The 23,580-nt window shown below is 40.0% G+C and overlaps 1 protein-coding gene across 3 annotated transcripts in view; it reads right to left on the bottom strand.

Moving 5' to 3' along the window:
* LOC115210923 (tRNA-dihydrouridine(20a/20b) synthase [NAD(P)+]-like) overlaps positions 1 to 23,580 on the bottom strand; it is a 165,299-nt gene that overhangs the window by 8,944 nt on the left and 132,775 nt on the right. For all 3 annotated transcript variants that reach the window (XM_036501862.1, XM_029779709.2, XM_029779708.2), the window contains 2 exons: positions 22,069 to 22,209; positions 3,083 to 3,291 (listed from right to left, as the gene is read on the bottom strand). In XM_036501862.1, the coding sequence (XP_036357755.1) occupies positions 3,083 to 3,291; positions 22,069 to 22,209 (350 nt within the window). The remainder of the gene's footprint in view (positions 1 to 3,082; positions 3,292 to 22,068; positions 22,210 to 23,580) is intronic.

Here is a 23,580-nt window from a genome sequence, read left to right as displayed (position 1 = left end):
AAGAGTATGACAATGATGACAATGATGATGATGGTGATAGCAGAAACATTCCAGGGTTTAAATCTCATCTCTTTAAGAGTCTAATAAAAACAACATTTTTGAACAATTTGGTCTCAATTTCTCATCAGGTGTCAATATCTATGTAGATGTGCTTCAGCTGGGATTGAACTAATATACATTGGTTTCATAATTTTGGCACAAGGCAAGCAATTTCAGGGGAGGGGGCTAAGTCAATTAAATCACTCTCAGGGTTCAACTCATACTTATTTTACTGACCCCAAAAGGACGAAAGGCAAAGTTGGCATTTGAACCTAGAACATAAAGACTGACAAAATGCCGCTAAGCATTTTACCTGGTGTGCTAATGTTCCTGTCAGCTTGCTCCCTTACTGAGCTATAAATATTAAAGATCCATGAGTGCAATTCTACTCCAAACACCTGTACATATACCTGGCACCTGATGAGTAACAGACGCTCTCTTTCGCTTTCAATAACCTCTTCTGTTTGATATAAATGTTACTCCACGACTTACTCCTTTACTTGTTTCAGTCATTTGACTGTGGCCATGCTGGAACATCACCTTTAGTTGAGCAAATCGAAACTAGAACTTATTCTTTGTAAGCCTACTACTTATTCTCTTTTGCTGAACCGCTAAGTTATGGGGACGTAAACACACCAGCATTGGTTGTCAAACACAGACACAAACACACATGTATATACATATACATATATATGATGGCCTTCTTTTAGTTTATGTCTACAGAAATCCACTCACAAGGCTTTGGTCGGCCCAAGGCTATAGTAGAAGACACTTGCACAAGGTGCCACGCAGTAGGACTGAACCTGGTATCATGTGGTTGGTAAGCAAGCTACTTACCACATAAGAAATATTCTTACCCTATAAGAAATAAGAAATATTGTATACATAACACTGGTCCATTAGCAGTTATACTAGCCAAATCTAGCTCAAATATTCTACATGTCTTACATTCAAACTGGCTATATCCAACCTCTCTCACCTAACCGACAATAACATTCTAAAAATGAATGATCAGATCACTGAAGCCTCAAAGCTATAAGATAATACATAAGTAATTCAAAACAATTTAAATAAAAAAGCATTACATTTGACAGAGGAATCTGAACACTAAAGATTTACGTTAGTTTTTGGAACATAAACTCATTTCATTGATGAAAAAGGTATGTATAGGTTCTTACCAAAACTAGGGCAGAGTCAGAATAAGTAATGGCATACCATTTAACAGTGGCTGTGGAATTTCCATCATCAAGTCCTTATATATATATCAAGTCCTTTAGCATTTAAATTGGCCGTATCCAGCCCAAATATCCTATATATTTTTATGTTCAAACTGACTGGTTGGGGCCTCTCACACCTACTCTACAATGTCATTCTAAAATTAAACAGTTACGAGAACCATCCGAATGTGGCCTCGTGCCGGTGGCATGTAAAAAGCACCATCCGAACGTGGCCGTTGCCAGCCTCGACTGGCCCCCGTGCCGGTGGCACGTAAAAAGCACCATCCGATCGTGGCCGTTTGCCAGCCTCATCTGGCACCTATGCCGGTGGCACATAAAAGCACCCACTACACTCACGGAGTGGTTGGCATTAGGAAGGGCATCCAGCCGTAGAAACATTGCCAGATCAGACTGGGCCTGGTGCAGCCTTCTGGCTTCCCAGACCCCAGTTGAACCATCCAACCCATGCTAGCATAGAAAACGGACACTAAACGATGATGATGATGACATCCTTGAAATCTTGAAGTTACATGATAATTCAAGGTTAATACAAAACAATGTGATTGAATAAGCATTATATTTTGATAGAATAATCTGAATGCTAAAGATTTAAATCTAATATTGCAATTGGCTAGATCCTCCATTGAGTTGTAAAATCTATGTCTTTTCACAGAGCACCTTTGATACAATGCAGTTCTGTAACTTGAGTTTTGTGAATCAAAAGAACGGTCAATTATATACATAACCTTCCCAGATCAAATCTGTAATAAATTATTTTGAATGTCATGCTATCAGTTAAGAAAGTTTATACTCCTGCAATTAGCTATTTAGTATTTATTCTCTGTGGTTAATGAACTTCAAGTTATAAATTGTAAAAGAGGGTAATGTCCAGTGTCAATTTCCTCTGCTTTGTTTTCGTTATTTATGCTTCACTACAAAAGAACAAAATTCAATGCAAAAGAAAACATTGTTTTAAGAGGGAAGAGAGAGGGGGAGGGGGAGAGGGGAGAAAGAGAAAGAGAGAGAGATGGGGGTGGGGGTTAACAGTTGAAAAATTGCTTCAGTCAGTACAGATCCTAAGGTCTGACCTATGAACATCACCTGAAATCTGTTTTTGTCTGCCTCTACTAATAATCTGCAGTACTTTTCCACTAATTGTAAACAAGGTGCAGGAGTGGCTGTGTGGTAAGTAGCTTGCTAACCAGCCACTTGGTTCCAGGTTCAGTCCCACTGCGTGGCATCTTGGGCAAGTGTCTTCTGCTATAGCCCCGGGCCGACCAATGCCTTGTGAGTGGATTTGGTAGACAGAAACTGAAAGAAGCCTGTCGTATGTATATATATATATGTGTGTATGTGTGTGTGTTTGTGTGTCTGTGTTTGTCCCCCTAGCATTGCTTGACAACCGATGCTGGTGTGTTTACATCCCCGTCACTTAGCGGTTCGGCAAAAGAGACCGATAGAGTAAGTACTGGGCTTACAAAAGAATAAGTCCCGGGGTCGATTTGCTCGACTAAAGGCGGTGCTCCAGCATGGCCACAGTCAAATGACTGAAACAAGTAAAAAGACAAAATGGCTGCTCTGCTCAACCTGCTGAAAATAGCAATGAAATATCCCTCAAATCATATGTTACTGTGCTAAAAAAAAGTAGATCATGTTGAATAATGCAGTCCTGGATATATAAAGAGATAGAATAGTAAGGCTGGAAAGCCCTTGATTATAAGCCTGCTTGGTCAGTTTGACCTGGGGTTTAAACAACAACAGTCAGCTGTTTACTGCACACAATCACTTTCTTCAACAAGACTCAGAGACTGATCAATTGTTCTTACCATTTGCTTTAGTTTCTGTGTGAATCTTTTTGGCTCCTTCAAGAGATTTTACGTCACCGTTGGCAATGACTGGAATATTTACACTGCTTTTAATCAGTTGAATTGCTTCATTGTTCACTGGTTCACCTCTCTGTTCAGGTGTACGTCCATGAACGGCTAACCAAGATAATCCAGCATGTTCCATTTTACGACAAAATTCAACAGTTTCCCTAAAACAAAAAATAAATAAATAAATAAATACAATAAAATATAATAAACAAGTTTTGAAAGTATTCCTTTTAATTTTAGAAAATGACTGTCAACAAAAACACAATAGCTACCCCAAGAAAACTGTCCTCCCTAGTTGGAGATCTCCACAAAACAGACTGCAGCTGTATCTGCATCAATTCTTATTTCTTTATTGCCCACAAGGGGCTAAACACAGAGGGGTCAAACAAGGAAAGAAAAATGGATTAAGTAGATTACATCGACCCCAGTGTGTAACTGGTACTTAATTTATCGACCCCGAAAGGATGAAAGGCAAAGTTGATCTCGGCGGAATTTGAACTCAGAACGTAGCAGCAGACGAAATACCTATTTCTTTACTACCCACAAGGGGATAAACATAGAGGGGACAAACAAGGACAGACAAACGGATTAAGTCGATTATATTGACACCAGTGCATAACTGGTATTTAATTTATCGACCCCGAAAGGATGAAAGGCAAAGTCGACCTCGGCGGAATTTGAACTCAGAACGTAGCAACAGACGAAATACCTATTTCTATTTCTTTACTACCCACAAGGGGCTAAACACAGAGAGGTCAAACAAGGACAAACAAACGGATTAAGTCGATTATATCGACCCCAGTGCGTAACTGGTACTTAATTTATCAACCCTGAAAGGATGAAAGGCTAAGTCAACCTCGGTGGAATTTGAACTCAGAACGTAGCAGCAGACGAAATACCGCTAAGCATTTCGCCTGGCATGCTAACGTTTCTGCCAGCTCGCCACCTTATCTGCATCCATTCTACAAAACCCTCCACAACTGTAACTGTCTCCAACACAACTGACAACAGCAGAAGCTAGTAAAGGAGAAAAAGGAGTAAAGACCCCTTTTGGTCACGAAGGATCTTGGGACTGCACCAAGAAGGTTACTCTCCTAGGCACAAGTCTGGGCAAGCTTGTTTATAGAAGACCAGTAGTTGCCCATGCAAACCAGCCACCCCTCTCCACTGATGTTATCGAAGGGAAAATAAAGGGGCCGATACAGCTTGGCACCAGGGACATTGCAACTCATACCTATAGCTGAATGAACTAGAGCAATAGGAAATAATATGTTATTCAAGAACACAACATACAACCTTGTCCAGGAATTGAACTCAGTTACTCTCCCAAAATTTTCACTGTAGTCGCCGACTGCCCACAAAACAGCTGACACTTGAAGCTAGTCACACAAACAGTTCACTGCAGTAGTTGGTTGCCCACAAAAAAAAAGCTCACAGCTGTAGCTGGTCATTCAAACAGTCTACTGCAGTAACTAGTCTTCATGAAGACCACCCACTGCAGTAGCTGTGCCACTTACTTCTTTTTGTTTACTGAAAATATGATATATATATATATATATCATAGTTGAAACATTCCTGTCACAACCTGGGACCTTGAAGACTGCTTTAATGCAAGGAAGTATACTAGTCCCTTAATATTTGATATTCAATATTTCATCTATTCAATAAGACAATCAATAGTTCATTTCATTTTACTATCCCTTTCTCTCTTTCAGAGTGGCACTGAGCAGCTATACGCACACATACATACTATTTATACTATATATTCTATATTCTAACACCACCCTGTACTTAACTCCATGTCCCCCTACATGGCCTTGCTTTTTGCTTTTTGAGCCAAAAAATTAACTAACTATTATAAAGAATATAAATAAAACATAAAAAACAGAGTTGGAATTCCTAGGTCTCACCAAGGAAATGACCAGAGACCGAGACCATTGGAAGTATGCTGTGCATGAGAAGACCTGGCAGGATAAGTGAGGCCACAACCCATGGCCCCTACCTGGGACGTAGTCAGTCCACCTGTACATACCTTCCTTCTTGGGACACATAACTCTACTTGTGAAGACCTGTTGAGGCAAGTGAAAATCAAAGAATCAAATCAAAATCAAAATCGATCAACATCAATGGAATTTGTAGTTTGTGGTACCAGTGTCGGTGGCACATAAGAAAACAATCCGAACGTGGCCGTAGCCAGCACCACATCGACTGGCCTCCGTGCTGGTGGCACGTAACAAACACCATCCGATTGTAGCTGTGCCAGCCTCGCCTGGCCTCTGTGCTGGTGGCACGTAAAAAACACCATCCGAGCGTGGCTGTTCGCCAGCTTCGTCTGGCACCTGTGTCAGTGGGACATAAAAAGCACCCACTACACTCACGTAGTGGTTGGCGTTAGGAAGGGCATCCAGCTGTAGAAACACTGCCAGATCAGACTGGGCCTGGTGCAGCCTTCGGGCTTCCCAGACCCCAGTTGAACTGTCCAACCCATGCTAGCATGGAAAGCGGACGTTAAACGATGATGATGATGATGATGATATAATTGTATTTATTACATTTTATCTTTGCAAAGTATAACATAAAATTGCATATATTTTCTGTAATTTGTTCTTTTTCTTCTTTTTCTTTTTCGTAAAGAAGTGATTGGTGTTAGAACGGGCATGCAGCTGTAGGAACCATGCCAAAGTTGACGCTGCAGCCTGACACAGCTCTGCAGCTTGCCAGACCCTGTCAAACCGTCCACTGCATGCCAGCACGGAAAATGGATGTTAAAAGGATGCTAAATGATGATGATGATGATGATGGTGATGATGATGGTGATGATGGTGATGATGATGGTTATGATGATGATGGTTATGATGATGATGTTGCATCATTATTGTTGCCCTTTGTTTCGTCCTGTCTGCTTTAGTGTTTGATAAATCAGCCTGAGTGGACTCGATGCCTTTGCTCAGAGCACAGTAGAGCACCAATGACAACAGCAGACCACGTCATCACTCCATAACTAAAAGACAGACACTTTGACTCGTCAGTCAATGAAGCATCACAGCAATATGTCATGAAACAGTGAAGAGAGAATTGATTTTTATTTCTTTTTTTCAAACATATACTTTGCACTACTATTTTAACTTGCAGACATAAGGTTTGTACCTTGCCAAATAAAATCAATATAATTATATGTAGTAGCGATAATGAATGCTGCCAATAGTTTGAGGAGTTAACATATCAGAACTTGCAGTCGATCGATATAGTTAAATACGTTAGTGATAATAGATTTCTGCTGTAGAGGTATGTGTTGTAGTAATTAAGCTGTAAATTCAAGTAAAACAACTGTTTGAAGTTTATTTCTGTTTGAGTGCAGCATAGCGAAAGATAATATGTACAAAACACGACAAAGTATTGAACCGTTGTCAAGAAACGAAATGCAGTACTTGATAAGAGAAATATTAATTACCAGGGACATTTAATAATATGAAATAGTCCACATTTCCGGTGAAAGACATCACTGACGCAAGTATGTCTAGAAATGATACAGAGACTGCTCAACAGTTTAGTCACATCTAAATAACCAAGAACCCGTATACTAAAACCTAACCTATCTTCAGAGTCAGAAAATACTACAGTTCTTGCTAACCCTACAAAGCATCTGACATTAAGGGTACTATTGCCATATATTTCAGACTAGCACTATGACCCGGCAACGCTGGGTCATAGTGCTAGTGCATGCATATACAGCTGTGTGCATGCGCACATACACGCAACAACTGTCCAAATCTCTGACCAATCACATACAGCTAGCTGGCATTCAATTGGCGTATCAAGTTTCGGGCATTTTGATTGGGTTTTGGATAGAAAATTCACCAAAAAGTCACTTCTATTGATTTTTTAATGGCTTTGCGGGGTCACTGGAGAAATGTAATGATGTGCACGACCACCCTTGGATGGTTTTGAATGACCATAGAAAGTGCGAGCCCTCTAACTGAAAAATTGTGGATTTGTATAAAGGACACACACACAGACATTTTGCCATTTATATAGATAGTGTAAGTACAGCACAACGGTCATTCGGAATGCTCACAGCAGCCATATTCCTACCACTCTATGTCACGCTGGTGAGACCCATATTGGAGTACGGGATTCAAGCCTCTTCTCCTTTATCTCCTCAAAGACATACAGCATCTCGAAAGAGTCCAGAAGCTGGCTACCCGCATGGTTCATGGTCTCAAAAATTTGTTCTATGAAGAAAGGCTGAGGACGCTCGACCTTTATTCTCTTGAAAAACGCCGCCGCTGTGGTGATCTCATTCTCGCCCACAACATCATAAGCGGAAAGTGTAACCTCTCGAAAGAGCTGTTCTTCACTCCTGCTCCAGAGCGTCGGCTGAGGGGTCATTCCGAAAAGCTCTACCTGCAACGATTTCATCTCAATCGAAGGAGAGGAGCTTTCTCCGTCCGGGTTGCGGATCCGTGGAACAAGCTGCCAGATGAGATGGTGAAGATGCCGACGACCGCTTTGTTCAAAGCCTCCCTTGTCCTCAAGTGGCCTGAACTCTTTTCATGAACACCACCCTGTACTTAACTCCATGTCCCCCTACATGGCCTTGCTATTTGCTTTTGAGCCAAATTAACTAACTAACTAACTAACATACACATTACTGTTCTAGAAAGACATCATCATCACCATCATTGTTTTAATGGCTACTTTTCCATCCTTGCATGGATCAGAAGGAACTCACAGAGACAGATTTTCTATAGCTAAATGCCCTTCTTGTTGAATAACCCTCACCTGTTTCCTTGGATGGAGAAGCTGAATACCAACTTCCTTCAACTTGACTTTCAACTGATTTCACTCTATGGATATTATTATTATTAATATTTTGGTGTGCATTTGGAATCAATGTTCTTGATACTGGATCACAATCAATTTCCTGAGATATCGAGGAACTTTCTTACAATCTTTACTGTTCCCAAAAGAGCAGATTTCTGAATTAATGCAACTCTGGCAGTTACACCAATCTCAATAAGGGAACTGTCAAGTCAGTTGATTACAGTGCCTAAGGCACCAATAACAACTGGAGTTACTTTAGTAGAAACTCTCCACAGTTGTTATAAAATAATAATAATGAAATTATTGTATACAGTGCTCAGTTGCACCACCACTTGTCAAAAGTGCGTATAAAGTATATGCAATAATGTACAAATGTCTGGAAAGTGAACAGTGTATGAGTCAGATACATGCCTGTGTGTGTATGGAGGGGAGAAAATTAGGTGTTGTGTTGGCGAATCTCAGAAAGCATGGAAGTTTTGAAGGATGCAGTGCTCCGACAACTAACAACTGATGCGGGCAGTTTGTTCCATGCTTCAGGACTCTTAGCATGAAAAAATGTTTTCGAAAGTCATGGGAGCTGTGCTGTTTTCTGACTTTGTAAACATGTCCATGGGTGTTAGACAGATGGAGTTTGAAAAGGTGCTCAGAGTTATTGTTTGTAAGATGGTTAATAATAGTATTTCCCTAGCCAAGTCCTGGTATTTTTCTATTTTCTCCTGTGCTTTGACTGCTATATTCATGTCTGCAGATATAGCCACATCTATGATGATGCACTCTTTTTTTCCATTGTCAAGAACCATGAATCTGGTCACTTGGTATGAATTTTGAGATCCACGTGGTCAATACAGCGACGTGGTCCATCCCCTCCTCACTGTGGTGGGGACACTGGCAACGGGTAGTGTCAGAGCTATGCCGTCAGGAACTTTGGTTCCTGGTAGGGTCACCCAAGGCGGATTGGTCTGACACTGAGTGGTATTAGGGCCACAACCCAGCAGACAGGGCTCTGGTGAAAATCCTTGGAGTGTCTGTTTTGGCAAACAGGATGTCTCTACATGCAGGATTGTTGGGGACCGCTTGTGAAATCCACATAATCCCACGAAACTTCTTCCAACTCCTTTGAGATGCCTCGAGGGTGGTAGAAGAAGCCGACTCAACCCGGCCAGGGTGAATGTCGCCACAAGTACAAGTAGTAAGTAATTTTGCAACCAGTTTTCACATTAAAATCCCAGTTATAATTATTATTGTTGGTGGTGGATTAGCAGAATCATTGGTATGTGTTGGACAAAATTCCTTAAAGTAGTTCTTCCAGCCCTCTGCATTTTGGGTTCACGTCCCACTGAGGTCAGCTTTACCATTCATTGTTTTGGGGGCCAATGTTTCTGTTATATATTGGAATTGATTAAACAAACCCCCTACATCAACTCCTGGCCTTCTACATAAAAGTTTCTAATTTATGTTCCTATCCCTGTCTTGTGTCTCAAAATAATTAGAACAAAATAATCAATGTATCAAAAATACAGAATAATAATAGAATAGAGTGGTTTTTTTTATATTTTCATTTTATATTACTGCTAAAGTGAATAAAAAATGATGTTTTTTTTTTCCTGGAATTTGTCCTTCAGAAAGATTAAGGTAAACAAAGCAAAACAATAACTAAACAAACAAACAAACACACAGACACACACACACACACACAAATATATCACAGAAATGTTTTTAAAATAACACTCTAACAGAAAAGTGGCTGTGTGGTAAGTAGCTTGCTAACCAACCAGATGGTTCTGGGTTCAGTCCCACTGCGTGGCATCTTGGGCAAGTGTCTTCTGCTATAGCCCCGGGCTGACCAATGCCTTGTGAGTGGATTTGGTAGACGGAAACTGAAAGAAGCCTGTCGTATATATGTATATATATATATATATGTGTGTGTGTGTGTGTGTTTGTGTGTCTGTGTTTGTCTCCCTAGCATTGCTTGACAACCGATGCTGGTGTGTTTATGTCCCCGTCACTTAGCGGTTCGGCAAAAGAGACCGATAGAATAAGTACTGGGCTTACAAAAGAATAAGTCCCAGGGTCGAGTTGCTCGGTTAAAGGCGGTGCTCCAGCATGGCCGCAGTCAAAATGACTGAAACAAGTAAAAGAGTAAAGAGAGAGTATAATAATACAATAATAACGGCACACACACACACACATGTCCTGCTTTGGGTGTAATCACAAATAGTGATAATAAAACATGATAGCATTTGCTTGAAAGGACATTTTACTGATGTCCTTTCAAACAAAAAGTCTCTTGATATGGAACATTCTACTGCGAGATCAAAAAGCTTGGACACATTTTGCTCAATGGACTGGTGTCACTATTCTACAATTGATCACAGAGGCCTATAAGAAGAGAAAACTTATGATTCTATGTCTTGCTGGGGACACAGGGTTCATAAGCGGCTTTGTGTCAGGTGCTGAGCAGCTGAGACACAAGACAGGGATAGGAACAGGTGTATTGCTGTAGAGGAGATACAGGACTACTACTGCAAGTGATAAGGGTGATGGAGATGGGGTATCAGGGCATACCTTCAAAGTATGTGAAGCCGGATGAAGAGAGGAGAGGAACAAAGAATTGAGGATAGCTGGGCTGGTAGTTTCATGAGAGGGTGAAAGGTGACAGACAGTTTGAGATGAAGATAGACATGGATGGAGTAATTGGTGAACATAAATAGAGGCATGGTCAATAGTCTCTATCTATTTGGGAGAAGGGGAAGGAAAATAGGAGAGGGCCGTGAAGGAAGAGGTGATAGGCAGCAACACAAAAGGAGGAGGTGGAGAGTAACCATCATTTACACACACATGTACACACAGACACATATGTATGTATGTACGTACGTTATTTACATTATTTACATTCAATGGATATTTGTCCTCATCTTGTTTGTTGTTAACACGTTTCGGCTGATATACCCTCCAGCCTTTTTCAGAACTGTATGTATGTATGTATGTGTGTATGTATGTATGTATGTGTGTGTGTGTGTGTGTGTGTAAATATATGTATGTATGTTGTACATGCATATGTATGTATGTGTGTATGTATGTATGTGTGTATGTATAGATGTATGTATGTATGTATTATGTATGTATGTGTGTGTATGCATGTGTGTGTGTGTGTGTGTGTGTGTGTGTGTAGATATATGTATGGATGTATGTATGTATGTATGTATGTTTGTATGTGTGTGTGTGTGTGTGTGTGTATAGCTATATGTATGTATGTATGTATGTATGTATGTATGTGTGCTTGTATGTATGTATGTGTGCTTGTATGTATGTATGTATGTATGTGTGTATATATGAGAAAGTTATATTAATATATGTAAGAGAAGGTTATAATGCAGAGATTGATTTAATCCAGTATAAAATGAGAGGAAAAACTGGCTGATAACATGATAACAAATTATTCATAAAAATGAATACCAAAATAACTAACACTGGATGGAGCTTTAAGTGGGATGGACTGTAAGTTAATATATGGATAGACAGGGATAGAAATGGCTGTATAGTGCATAAGTTTGCTTCCCAACCATGTGGTTTCAGGTTCAATTCCAGTGTAGTACCCTGGGTCAACCAAAGCCTTGTGAGTAGATTTTTTAGGCAGAAATTGAAAGAAGCCCAGTGTGTGTGTGTGTGTGTGTACGTGTGTGTGTGTATGCGTGTGTGCGTGAGTGTGTGTATTTGTGCCTCCTTGTTTTGACATCATGTGATAGTTGTTAACAAGTGTTACTGTCATGCAAGTGGTGTCTTTATTTTCCAATCTTCTGTCAAAACATGCTCAGTCATATAGAAATACTAGCAGTATAGCCCAGCGTTGCTCAGGTTTGTTTTTTAGTTGTGCTTAAAACGGTAGACTTTGATGTCACGTTAACAAAGTTTTGACATAGTTTCAATCTTTTTTGAAAAGTAAATATTTTGCATTATATAGCTTGTTATTCTCTTTAAGTGAACATTTTTCTAGTTGAAATACACCGAAAAATGGCAACACAGCAGTCAAAAAAATCGTAAAAAATAGGGATTTTCATAGAAAAAAGCACCTTTTTGATGTAAATAATTTTTGGTGTTAACATGGTCCTATTTGAATTTTTTCTTCTACGGAATGAAGAGCAAGCCTTCTTCTATCATACTTTCAATTTTGGTCAACTTGCGCCGCAGGGTCTCGGAGGAGATAGTGTTAGTTGAAGACTACCAAACCTGCCACACACACACACACACAGACAACTTCAGCTTTATATGTATAGACTAGCAGTATCGCCCGGCGTTGCTCGGGTTTGTAAGGGAAATAACTATATAAGCATTTTTAGAGAGTTACTTCCCTTATAGATGCCAATTCGGGCTTTCTTAGCCATTTCTGTTTTGGTGTCTTCAAGCCATGAAGTCGTTGTTCTAAAAGAACGCTGGTCTCCTTGACAACGCTTTACGACGTTGATTTCCTTACACTCCCTTCCCCACAGCTTCACGAGGGAGGGAAGAAGGGGGAGAAGCAAACAGGTGCAGGTGTGACCATGGACCCCAACTCCGCCGCCATCGACACACGAAAAATTATGCATTAAAATGGAATAAAAAATGATGTTAAATTATTTTTAAAATCGTAGACTCATCGTTGACGCGCGCTAATACTCAGACGGGCTCGATATGAATCACGACTATAAGATACCCGAATTTGGTTAAACTGCACCGCAAAATGTGGGAGTAGTTAGGAATCTAAATCGAAGGGGACAGACACTCACACAACTACAGTTTTATATATATAGATTGGGTATTATACCGATAGTATATTGGATAGATATTATCTCTTAGTGGGTTGGACCCACAACCCCTAACTTTCTTGGAGTTATATAACCGAAGAGATGGTGTTGTGGCTTTCCACTTCGGCATCCGAAACTCAGAGTTTTATCGTGGCTATTGAATAATGGCAACATATTACATTTACAGATAAATTTCCTCTATTTACATAATATTGAGGTCTCTTTCTTTCTTTTGTTATCTTACCGTTTTACCTATATATATATATGTGTGTCCAGAAATGGCTGTGACGAAAGTAGAATTGTTTTTCTTTGGTCGTTCAATTTGCTTCAGTTGATCATTAGACCAAATGAGTAAACCTATCAGTAATGTTCCTGTAATGGTTACTGGAAACAGCTGTAAGGCAAATTTGCTCCAACAAAAGAATAATATGTAACGATCATAATTTTCAAACCCATTTCTGATACACACACACACACACACACACACATTCGTACATTCACATAAATAGTTGGATGAGTGGCTGTGTGGTAAGTAGCTTGCTAACCAACCACATGGTTCCGGGTTCAGTCCCACTGCGTGGCATCTTGGGCAAGTGTCTTCTGCTATAGCCCCGGGCCGACCAATGCCTTGTGAGTGGATTTGGTAGACGGAAACTCAAAGAAGCTCGTCGTATATATGTATATATATATATGTATATGTGTGTATGTGCGTGTATGTTTGTGTTTGTCCCCCTAGCATTGCTCGACAACCGATGCTGGTGTGTTTATGTCCCCGTCACTTAGCGGTTCGGCAAAAGAGACCGATAGAATAAGTACTGGGCTTACAAAAAAGAATAAGTCCCGGGGTCGAGTTGCTCGACTAAAGGCGGTGCTCCAGCATGGCCGCAGTCAAATGAAACAAGTAAAAGAGTAAAAGAGCAAAAGAGAAAAGAGTATACACGCATATTATTGGTTTTCATTTTGATTTTAGATATTATTTTTCCAATGTTGACGGAAATGGAGATATGCAATCTAGAAGATTCTTCCAATGTCATGAAAGGAACCGACCGTTTCTTCTCGTCTTACGACCGCTGATTGACGCGAAAGACGGGTTGTCATGTTCACGGACAAAATAACCAGACGTGAAGACACACAGACAGCTCGCCAAACAAACGGTCCAATATTGAGACGGATATACATCTAGACAAACAGACAGACAAAGCTACTGTTAAGCAGGTTCACACACACACACACACACACACACACACACACACACAAAAGCAAAATCATAAAAATATCGCTGCAGAATTTAGTTTGCTTTAGATGTCAAAGTTCAGGCCATGCTGGAGTTATTCTTACATATGGAATTACGTATCTCGGGAGAGCAAGAATGTCATTAGAGGGAGAGACCGATAGATAAATAAACCCACACACGCGTGTGCGCACACTGCGCGTTCTTATATGGAAGAGTGTGTGTGTGTATAATATACATATTATATATATATAATATATAGATATATATATATATATATATATACACATATATACGTATTATATACATACATACATACATACATACATACATACATATATATATACATACACACACACATACATATATATACATATATACATATATACACACACACACATACATATATGTATATATATATCATACATATACACACAATATATATATACTATACATATATATTATATGTATATATATATATATAATATATATATATATATACGTATATATATATACACACAATATATATATATATGTATATTATATATATATATATATATATATTGTATATACATATATATATACATATATAATATATATATATATGTATATACATATATAATATATATATATATATAATATATATATATATATATATATATATATATATATATATATATATACATATATATAAAGGCGGTGCTCCAGCATGGCCGCAGTCAAATGAAACAAGTAAAAGAGTAAAAGAGCAAAAGAGAAGAGTATACACGCATATTATTGGTTTTCATTTTGATTTTAGATATATTTTAGATATATTTGTATATACATATATATATATATATATATATGCATATAAAAGGTGAGCTGGCAGAAACGTTAGCGCGCCGGGAGAAATGCTTAGCGGTATTTCGTCTGTCGTTACGTTCTGAGTTCAAATTCCGCCGAGGTCGAATTTGCCTTTCATCCTTTCAGGGTCGATTAATAAAGTACCAGTTTCGTACTGGAGTCGATATAATCGACTTGATCCCTTTGTCTGTCCTTGTTTGTCCCCTCTATTGCCCTTGTGGGCAGTAAAGAAATATATATATATATATACTTTTTCTTCTTTTATGCGTCTCAGCCCAAAGGCTGTGGCCATGCTGGGGTACTGCCAGTATTATCTTTGCAATTGCCATGATTTTGTGAAGAAGGGAATTCAATATTGCTGCCCTCTTTTGAGTTTCTTGCTGTGATGTCGGTTCATCTAGAACCCCGAGGGCGTATAGACGGCGTTACAGCAATTTGAAATAATGCGAGCCTTTGAAACAAGGCAAGCTTGTAAGGATTTGAAATCTCACCAAAATCGAACACTGATTTTCAAAAGACCTAAAATCTTCTGCTCATTGAGATTGAGCAGTGATCCTCTATCTTTGGGTTGGCCAATTACGGGTGATGTATATCTGTTATAGATTTGATTGAGTCTATCAATGTTTGAGAATCGAATCACTTTGGGGATTACAATGGAAAGACATTTGACGATAGGGAATGGAAGCACTCCGTCGGTTACGACGATGAGGGTTCCGGTTGATCCGACCAACGGAACAGCCTGCTCGTGAAATTAACGTGTAAGTGGCTGAGCACTCCACAGACACGTGTAACCTTAACGTAGTTCTCGGGGATATTCAGCGTGACACAGAGTGTGCCAAGGCCGGCCCTTTGAAATACAGGTACAACAGAAACAGGAAGTAAGAGTGAGAGAAAGTTGTGGTGAAAGAGTACAGCAGGAATCACCACCATCCCCTGCCGGAGCCTCGTGGAGCTTTTAGGTGTTTTCGCTCAATAAACACTCACAACGCCCGGTCTGGGAATCGAAACCGCGATCCTACGACCGCGAGTCCGCTGCCCTAACCACTGGGCCATTGCGCCTCCACATTTGACGATAGGAATGGCAAAATCTCAGGAGTGGCCGAGAGGTTAAGAGGCTCGCTTCCCAATCATGCGGTCTTGGGTTCTGCCTCACTGCACGGCAAGTTCAGCAAGTGTCTTCTACTATAGTCTTGGGCTGACCAATGTCTTGAGAGGGGATTTGGTCAGCGGAAACTGAAAGAAGTCTAGCGTGTATACATACATACGTACATATCTATCTGTATATATGTGTGAATGTATATATTGTGTGTATAAGTGTGGTACTTATTCTATCGGAATCTTTTGCCAAACCGCTAAGTTACGTATACGTAAACAAACTTGAGCTGCCAACTGGTGTTGATTTGTTTGTGTCCTTGTAACTTAGCGGTTTGGCAAAAGAGTCTGATAGAATAAGCACCAAATTCAAGAATAGGCGCAGGAGTGGCTGTGTGGTAAGTAGCTTGCTTACCAACCACATGGTTCCGGGTTCAGTCCCACTGCGTGGCACCTTGGGCAAGTGTTTTCTACTATAGCCTCGGGCCGACCAAAGCCTTGTGAGTGGATTTGGTAGACGGAAACTGAAAGAAGCCCGTCGTATATGTGTGTGTGTGTGTGTGTGTGTTTGTTTGTGCGTGTGTTTGTTCCCCCAACATCGCTTGACAACCGATGGTGGTGTGTTTATATCCCCGTCACTTAGCGGTTCGGCAAAAGAGATTGATAGAATAACTACTGGGCTTACAAAGAATAAGTCCCAGGGTCGAGTTGCTCGATTAAAGGTGGTACTCCAGCATGGCCGCAGTCAAATGATTGAAACAAGTAAAAGAGTAAAAGAGTAAGAGTTATAATTTATGAGGTCGATTCATTCGACTAAAATTTCTTCGAAGCGATGTTCCAGCATGGCCGCGCTCCAATGACAGAAACAAGTAAAAAGGTAAAAAGCGAAGATAAGCATGCTTTTATATTTCAGTGCAGATGTCGTGTCATCGAACCAACAATTGGTTTTATTAATTTCGTTGGCAAGAATTTTTTGCTTTCCTCCTTTTTTAGCAATTTCTACAACGTTTCAAGCCTCCGGCAAGGATGCAACGGCAATGGTCTTTAGAAATAAACTAGCAGTATCGCCCGGCGTTGCTCGGGTTTGTAAGGGAAACAACTATAAAGCATTTTTAGAGAGTTATAGCCAAAAAATGGGAAAAAAATGATGGTAAATTTTTTTTTTAGTTAAAAAGGTCGACTTGCGTCCCCTAGACAGTCTGTGGTTTGTGTTTCTGATTCTCGACCCCATGTCGAATTTATCGGTTTTTTTCAGAACTGGGGGAACTTTTCAAAATTTTCGCTGCGTTAGTTTTGAATTATGACATTGGGCTATGTGTGTGTCAAGTTTCATCAGAATCGGTTGAAAGCCGTGGTCAGGGTGAGGGTACGAGAAAACAGACACACAGAAACACACACAGACAAACTGCCGTTTATATATAGAGAGATTACCTAGCCTAGAAACAAAGGAAGGTTGGCAACAGGATGGGCATCCAACTGTAGAAAATCTGCTTCAACAGATTCTGTTTGAGCCATGCGAGCATGGAACAGTCAATATCAAAATGATGATGGTACTCTTCCAGATACTTCAAATAATAATAACCAAAAATAATCAACTTATTACAAGACTTTCAGATTTCCTCAGATACTCTCCACTAAGAAACCATTTTCTACTCTCCAAAACCAAACATGTTTCTTTCCTTGGGAATTCAAAATTTTTCTATTGCACTTTTCATTATCTTTACAGACCAACCCTCAATCTCCTCCTTTCCATACTAGAAGTTACTGCAGAAGTTAACCCCCAGCCCTAACTTTCCCCCCGTCGTCGTCGTTGCCGTTGTCATCATCATCATCGTCATTTTAACATCTACTTTTCCATGCTTGCATGGGTTGGATGGAATTTATTGAGGCAGGTTTTCTATAGTTGGACGCCTTTCCTGTCACTAACCCTCACCTGTTTCCACGTAAGGTAATATTTCCGCATGGCCAGATGTGTTCTTGTAGAATATTAGAAATGAATGATATTGTTTGTATGACAGTGACACCACAGCAATCAGGTGATGCCAAGACAAGGAGACACAAACACACACACCAAGGCGGTGAGCTGGCAGAAACATCAGCACGCCAGGCGAAATGCATAGCGGTATTTCATCTGCCGTTACGTTCTGAGTTCAAATTCCACCGAGGTTGACTTTGCCTTTCATCCTTTCGGAGTCGATAAATTAAGTACCAGTTATGCACTGGGGTCGATGTAATCGACTAAATCCCTTTGTCTGTCCTTGTTTGTCCCCTCTATGTTTAGCCCCTTGTGGGCAATAAAGAAATAAGAAACATTAGCATATCAGGCGAAATGCTTAGTGGTATTTCATCTGCCATTACGTTCTGAGTTCAAATTCCGCCAAGGTCGACTTTGCCCTTTATCCTTTTGGGTTTGATTAAATAAGTACCAGTTACATACTGGGGTTGATATAGTCAACTTAATCCGTTTGTTTGTCCTTGTTTGTCCCCTCTGTGTGTAGCCCCTTGTGGGCAGTAAAGAAATAACAAACATATGCATATATGTATGGCATTAAGAAGGGCATCTAGCTGTAGAAACCATTCCACAACAGACAACAGGAGTCTAGACAGGTCTCAGCTGGCCAGCTCCATGTCAAACCATTATCCCAAGCTAGCAGAGAAAGTGAATAAACAGTGATGATGATGATGTATATAAAATCATAACCATCATTTAACAGTTGTTTCCCATTTAACAGTCACTGGTATGGGTTGGACAATTTCACAGGACCTAGCAAGCAGCTGATACATACATACACACACACACACACACATACACATATATATATGTATATATATATATATATATATATATATATATATATATATATATAATATATATATATACACATATATATATAGTTAATCCCTTCAAAAACAAAGAAAAAACAACACGAGGATGTGGTACATGTAAAATATTAGCAGACACTCAGGGAAAGAAATAAGGTAGTTTTATGTTTTGAGCAAAGCTCTTCTTCAGAAACAGGATGCAGAGGATAGTCCAAGAGAAAAGGAAGACGGAGGGAGGGACGGAGGAAGGAAGGAAGGATGGACGGATAAGATAGGCTTCTTTCAGTTTCTTATTTCTTTATTGCCCACAAGGGGCTAAACATAGAGGAGACAAACAAGGACAAAGACCGGTACTTAATTTATTGACCTCAAAAGGGTGAAAGGCAAAATCGACCTTGGTGGAATTTGAATTCAGAACGTAATGGCAGACAAAATATCGCAAGGCATTTTGCCCAGCGTGCTAACATTTCTGCCAGCTCGCTTCTTTCAGTTTCTGTTGACCAAATCCACTCACTAGGCTTAGGTCAGCTTGGGGGTTATAGCAAAAAACACCTTGCTAAAGTGTCATGCAGTGATCATCATCATTGTTCGACCGTGGTCAAGACAATGGAATTTACCATGCTATGCCAGACTTCACGGTCCATCATAGCATTATGGAGGTCCTGTTGCTGGATGCCTGTATCCCTGGAGATTACATCAGGGTAGGAGAGTGTGCGCCCTCTGGTATTGCGAGTAGATGGCTTCCAGAGGAGAAGAGTAAATATTACTTCTTTTTCAGCTCTACAACAATGTCCAGCAAACTGGACTCTCCTACCTTTCACAAGAGATGACACAGGTGGTAGTTTCCCATATATTTGCATTTTGGTTGGATGGCACCTCCACGAGAGATTTTGAGCTCTCATAAGGAGGCGAGTGTAGGTTCCATCCAACCGTCTCTCAAGCTTCTTTGATAATGTCTAGGTTTCTGAGTCATGCAGTAGCACTGAACCTAGAGCCATGTGGTTGAGAAGTAAACTCACTACACAGTTATGTCTATTGTCCACTTCTGTAGATTAAACTGTGTGGAGGCGCAATGGCCCAGTGGTTAGGGCAGCGGACTCGCGGTCATAGGATCGCGGTTTCGATTCCCAGACCGGGCGTTGTGAGTGTTTATTGAATGAAAACACCTAAAGCTCCACGAGACTCCGGCAGGGGATGGTGGTGATCCCTGCTGTACTCTTTCACCACAACTTTCTCTCACTCTTATTTCCTGTTTCTGTTGTACCTGTATTTCAAAGGGCCGGCCTTATCACTCTCTGTGTCACGCTGAATATCCCCGAGAACTATGTTAAGGGTGCACGTGTCTGTGGAGTGCTCAGCCACTTACACGTTAATTTCACTGTAGGTTGTTAATATTGATTTCTAACAGAATAAATGCCATGCATTTCTGATAAAAATACAGTCAATTATTTTGACTCCAATTCTTGACTGGTTTATAGTCTATTGGCCCCAAAACGTTGAAAAGGTAACCTGAATAAGATTTCAATTCAGAATATGAGAAAAAGATGTAACTAAATACTTCAAGGCATTTTGTCTGTTGCTCAACATATTATTCTACCATCCTCAACTTTTATGGTAATTAATGGGGGTCATGGATTGCAGGAATATAAGAATGTCAAATAAAATTTCTTTTATATCTTTTACTTGTTTTAATCATTAGACTGTGTCATGCTAGGGCACTGCCTTGAAATATTTTAGTCAAATGAATTGACCCCAGTACATATTTTTTTTTATAAGCCTGTTACTTATTCTATCAATCTCTTTTGCCAAACTGCTAAGTTACTGGGATGTAAACACACTAAGACTGGTTGCCAGGCAGTGGTGGGAGACAAACACAAAGTCAAACACACCCACATACGTCGGGCTTCTTCCAGTTTCCATCCACCAAATCCACCCACAAGGCCCTGGCTGGCCTAAGGTAGAAGACATTTGTCCAAGTTGCCATGCGTGGGACTGAACCCAGAACCATGTGGTTGCGAAGCAAATTTCTTACCACACAGCTACACCTGTGTCTTTTGTGATATTTAGTTATAGACTTGATGTTCTGAGTTCAACTCACATCAAGTCAACTTGCATTTCATCCTTCTGGGTTCTGTTGATCCAACAATCTATAGATCTCTCTAAATTACTGGCTCCTGGTATGGCTAACGAATACCTAATTGATTCAACCATCTACAGACCTCGAACTATTGCTCCCTTCTCTGAGATACAACATTTCATAATCATAGTTCATCCCAACACCAGGTAAAATATGCTTTGTGTTCTAAAACTAAAGGGTTTCACTCTGGTTTTCAAAAAGAACAACAGTCTAACTAAAGTAACATCCCTTGACAAAGTAAAATCATTGTACCTATTCCTCAGAACAAGGTAAACTTACCCTCAAATCATTCAACTCCAGATCATAGATTTATTAACATCAAAATATAATTACTGCTCTTTAAACCTTTAGCATTCAAATTATTCTGTCAGAAGTAGTGCTTATTTATTCACATCCAAATCCAAATCTAAATCAAATTTGATGACTGGCATCCGTGCTAGCGGGGTGCAAAGAGCACCATACGAGTGTGATCATTGACAGAGCGGCTAACCGGTTTCCGTACCAGATGCACATAAAAGGCACCATTTGAGGGTGATCGTTATCAGCGTCACCTTACTGGCACTTGAGTCCTGTGCTAGTAGGGTGCTAAGAGCACCATCTGAGCTTGATCATTGCCAGAGTGGCTAACTGGCTTCCGTGCCGGTGGCACATAAAAGGCTCCATTCGAGTGTGATCGTTACCAGTGTCGCCTTACTGGCACCTGTGCAGGTGGCATGTGTAAAAAGATTCAAGCGCGGTTGTTGCTAGTACCGCCTGACTGACCCCCATGCCGGTGGCACATAAAAGCACCCACTACACTCTCAGAGTGGTTGACGTTAGGAAGGGCATCCAGCTGTAAAAACTCTGCCAGACCAAGATTGGAGCCTGGTGCAGCCATCTGGTTCGCCAGCCCTCAGTCAAATCGTCCAACCCATACTAGAATGGAAAGCGGACGTTAAACGATGATGATGATTATGATTACTGTTTTGAATTAACCATGCATTATCTTGTAGCTTTGAGATTTTGATGAAGCAACTGTTAATTTTTAGAATGAGACTGTAAGGTTGCTGTAAGGCGCCAAATTTGGCCAATTTGAATATAAAACAGGTACAATATTTTGGCTAAATATGGCTGGTTTAAAAACTAAAGTGTAAACTTGTTTGTGTGGATGTGAGTAGGAAGGAAGTGGGATTGAACTGAAAGAGAATTGTCTTCCGAGTCTTACCTGATATTATGATGAATACGTATCTTAATAGAAATGGTAAAGTCTTGACTTGAAATTGCTCCTTTTGTTTGTCGGATCATATCTTGCACAATCTCTGGTTTGCGAAGAAGACAAGCTCCATAGCCCTCAGCTTGAGCCCACCTTCAAAGTGAGAAAGGTCAATAGGATTAGATTCAATGTTTTAGCACAAAGATTAGTTAATTAAAATATACAGTGTGAAACAATGATTGCCATCAGAAGATAACTTTAAAATGTAAAGAATAGTGTCGGAGAGATGTAAACAAAGGTAATTTTCGTTGTTGTTAAATTATTAAACCATTAACCTTTTAAAACATTTTTCATTTAATCAAGCCATGATTCAATGTATGTGTATGTGAATGTGCCTGCATGTATGTATGCATATATGAAAGTGTGTGTGTGCATATCTATATGTGTATATATATATATATATATAAATCAAGATCAAAATCGATCAACATCAATGGAAATCGTAGCTGTGATACCAGTGCCGGTGGCACATAAGAGTACCATCCGAACGTGGCTGTTGCCACCGCCACCCCAACTGGCCTCCATGCCAGTGGCACGTAAAAAGCACCATCCGATCGTGGCCATTTGCCAGCCTCGTCTGGCACCTGTACCGGTGGCACGTAAAAAGCACCCACTACACTCATGGAATGGTTAGCGTTAAGAAGGGCATCCAGCCGTAGAAACATTGCCAGATCAGACTGGGCCTGGTGCAGTCTTCGGGCTTCCCAGACCCCAGTTGAACCGTCCAACCCATGCCAGCATGGAAAGCGGACGCTAAATGATGATGATGATGATGATGATATATATATGTATATATACACACACACACACACACACATATACATACATACATACATACATACATACATATGTACATATGTGGAATACACACACATATACATATATAGAAAACATCTTTTCTTTGAAACATGATATACAGGGTGTCCATAAATTACTGTTACAATTTGAAACAATAAACTGTGGAAGTTATAAAAATAATTCATGGACACCCAGTATTATAACAACTATTTAACCTTCTTTATTAATGATTTTTCATATTTCCTTATATCTATGCTAAGTCCCACTGACATTTCAATACTTTCTTGGCTTCAACGAGAGTACTTTAGTGTGGCTGCATTTTGTAGTAGGCAGCAAGGCATCATGGGAATAATGTAACCAGGTGTAGAAAGCTTCCTTATCAATAATGGAAAACATAGGCATAATGTGAGCCAAACACACCATACTATAAATGTTACCAATATACCAATAAACAACCTAAGAAAATTAACTCTTGGCCTACACAACCGAAGTTTCTAATTTCTGTGAGATTCTAAGATGACCACAATGTGTGTGTCAAACCCATCATTGCATAGGCAGTCACCTACTGAATGATTAAGTAGGCCTCATACCTTAACGGTAAGCTTAGGAAGGCAGGTGACTAACAGTAAATAGTATATATATTTCTTTACTACCCACAAGGGGCTA

Source organism: Octopus sinensis, linkage group LG4 (assembly GCF_006345805.1).
Source record: "Octopus sinensis linkage group LG4, ASM634580v1, whole genome shotgun sequence".
Taxonomy (NCBI): Eukaryota; Metazoa; Mollusca; class Cephalopoda; order Octopoda; family Octopodidae; genus Octopus; species Octopus sinensis.
Note: the sequence above shows the minus strand (reverse complement) of the source record. Positions and strands in the feature narration are given on the sequence as shown.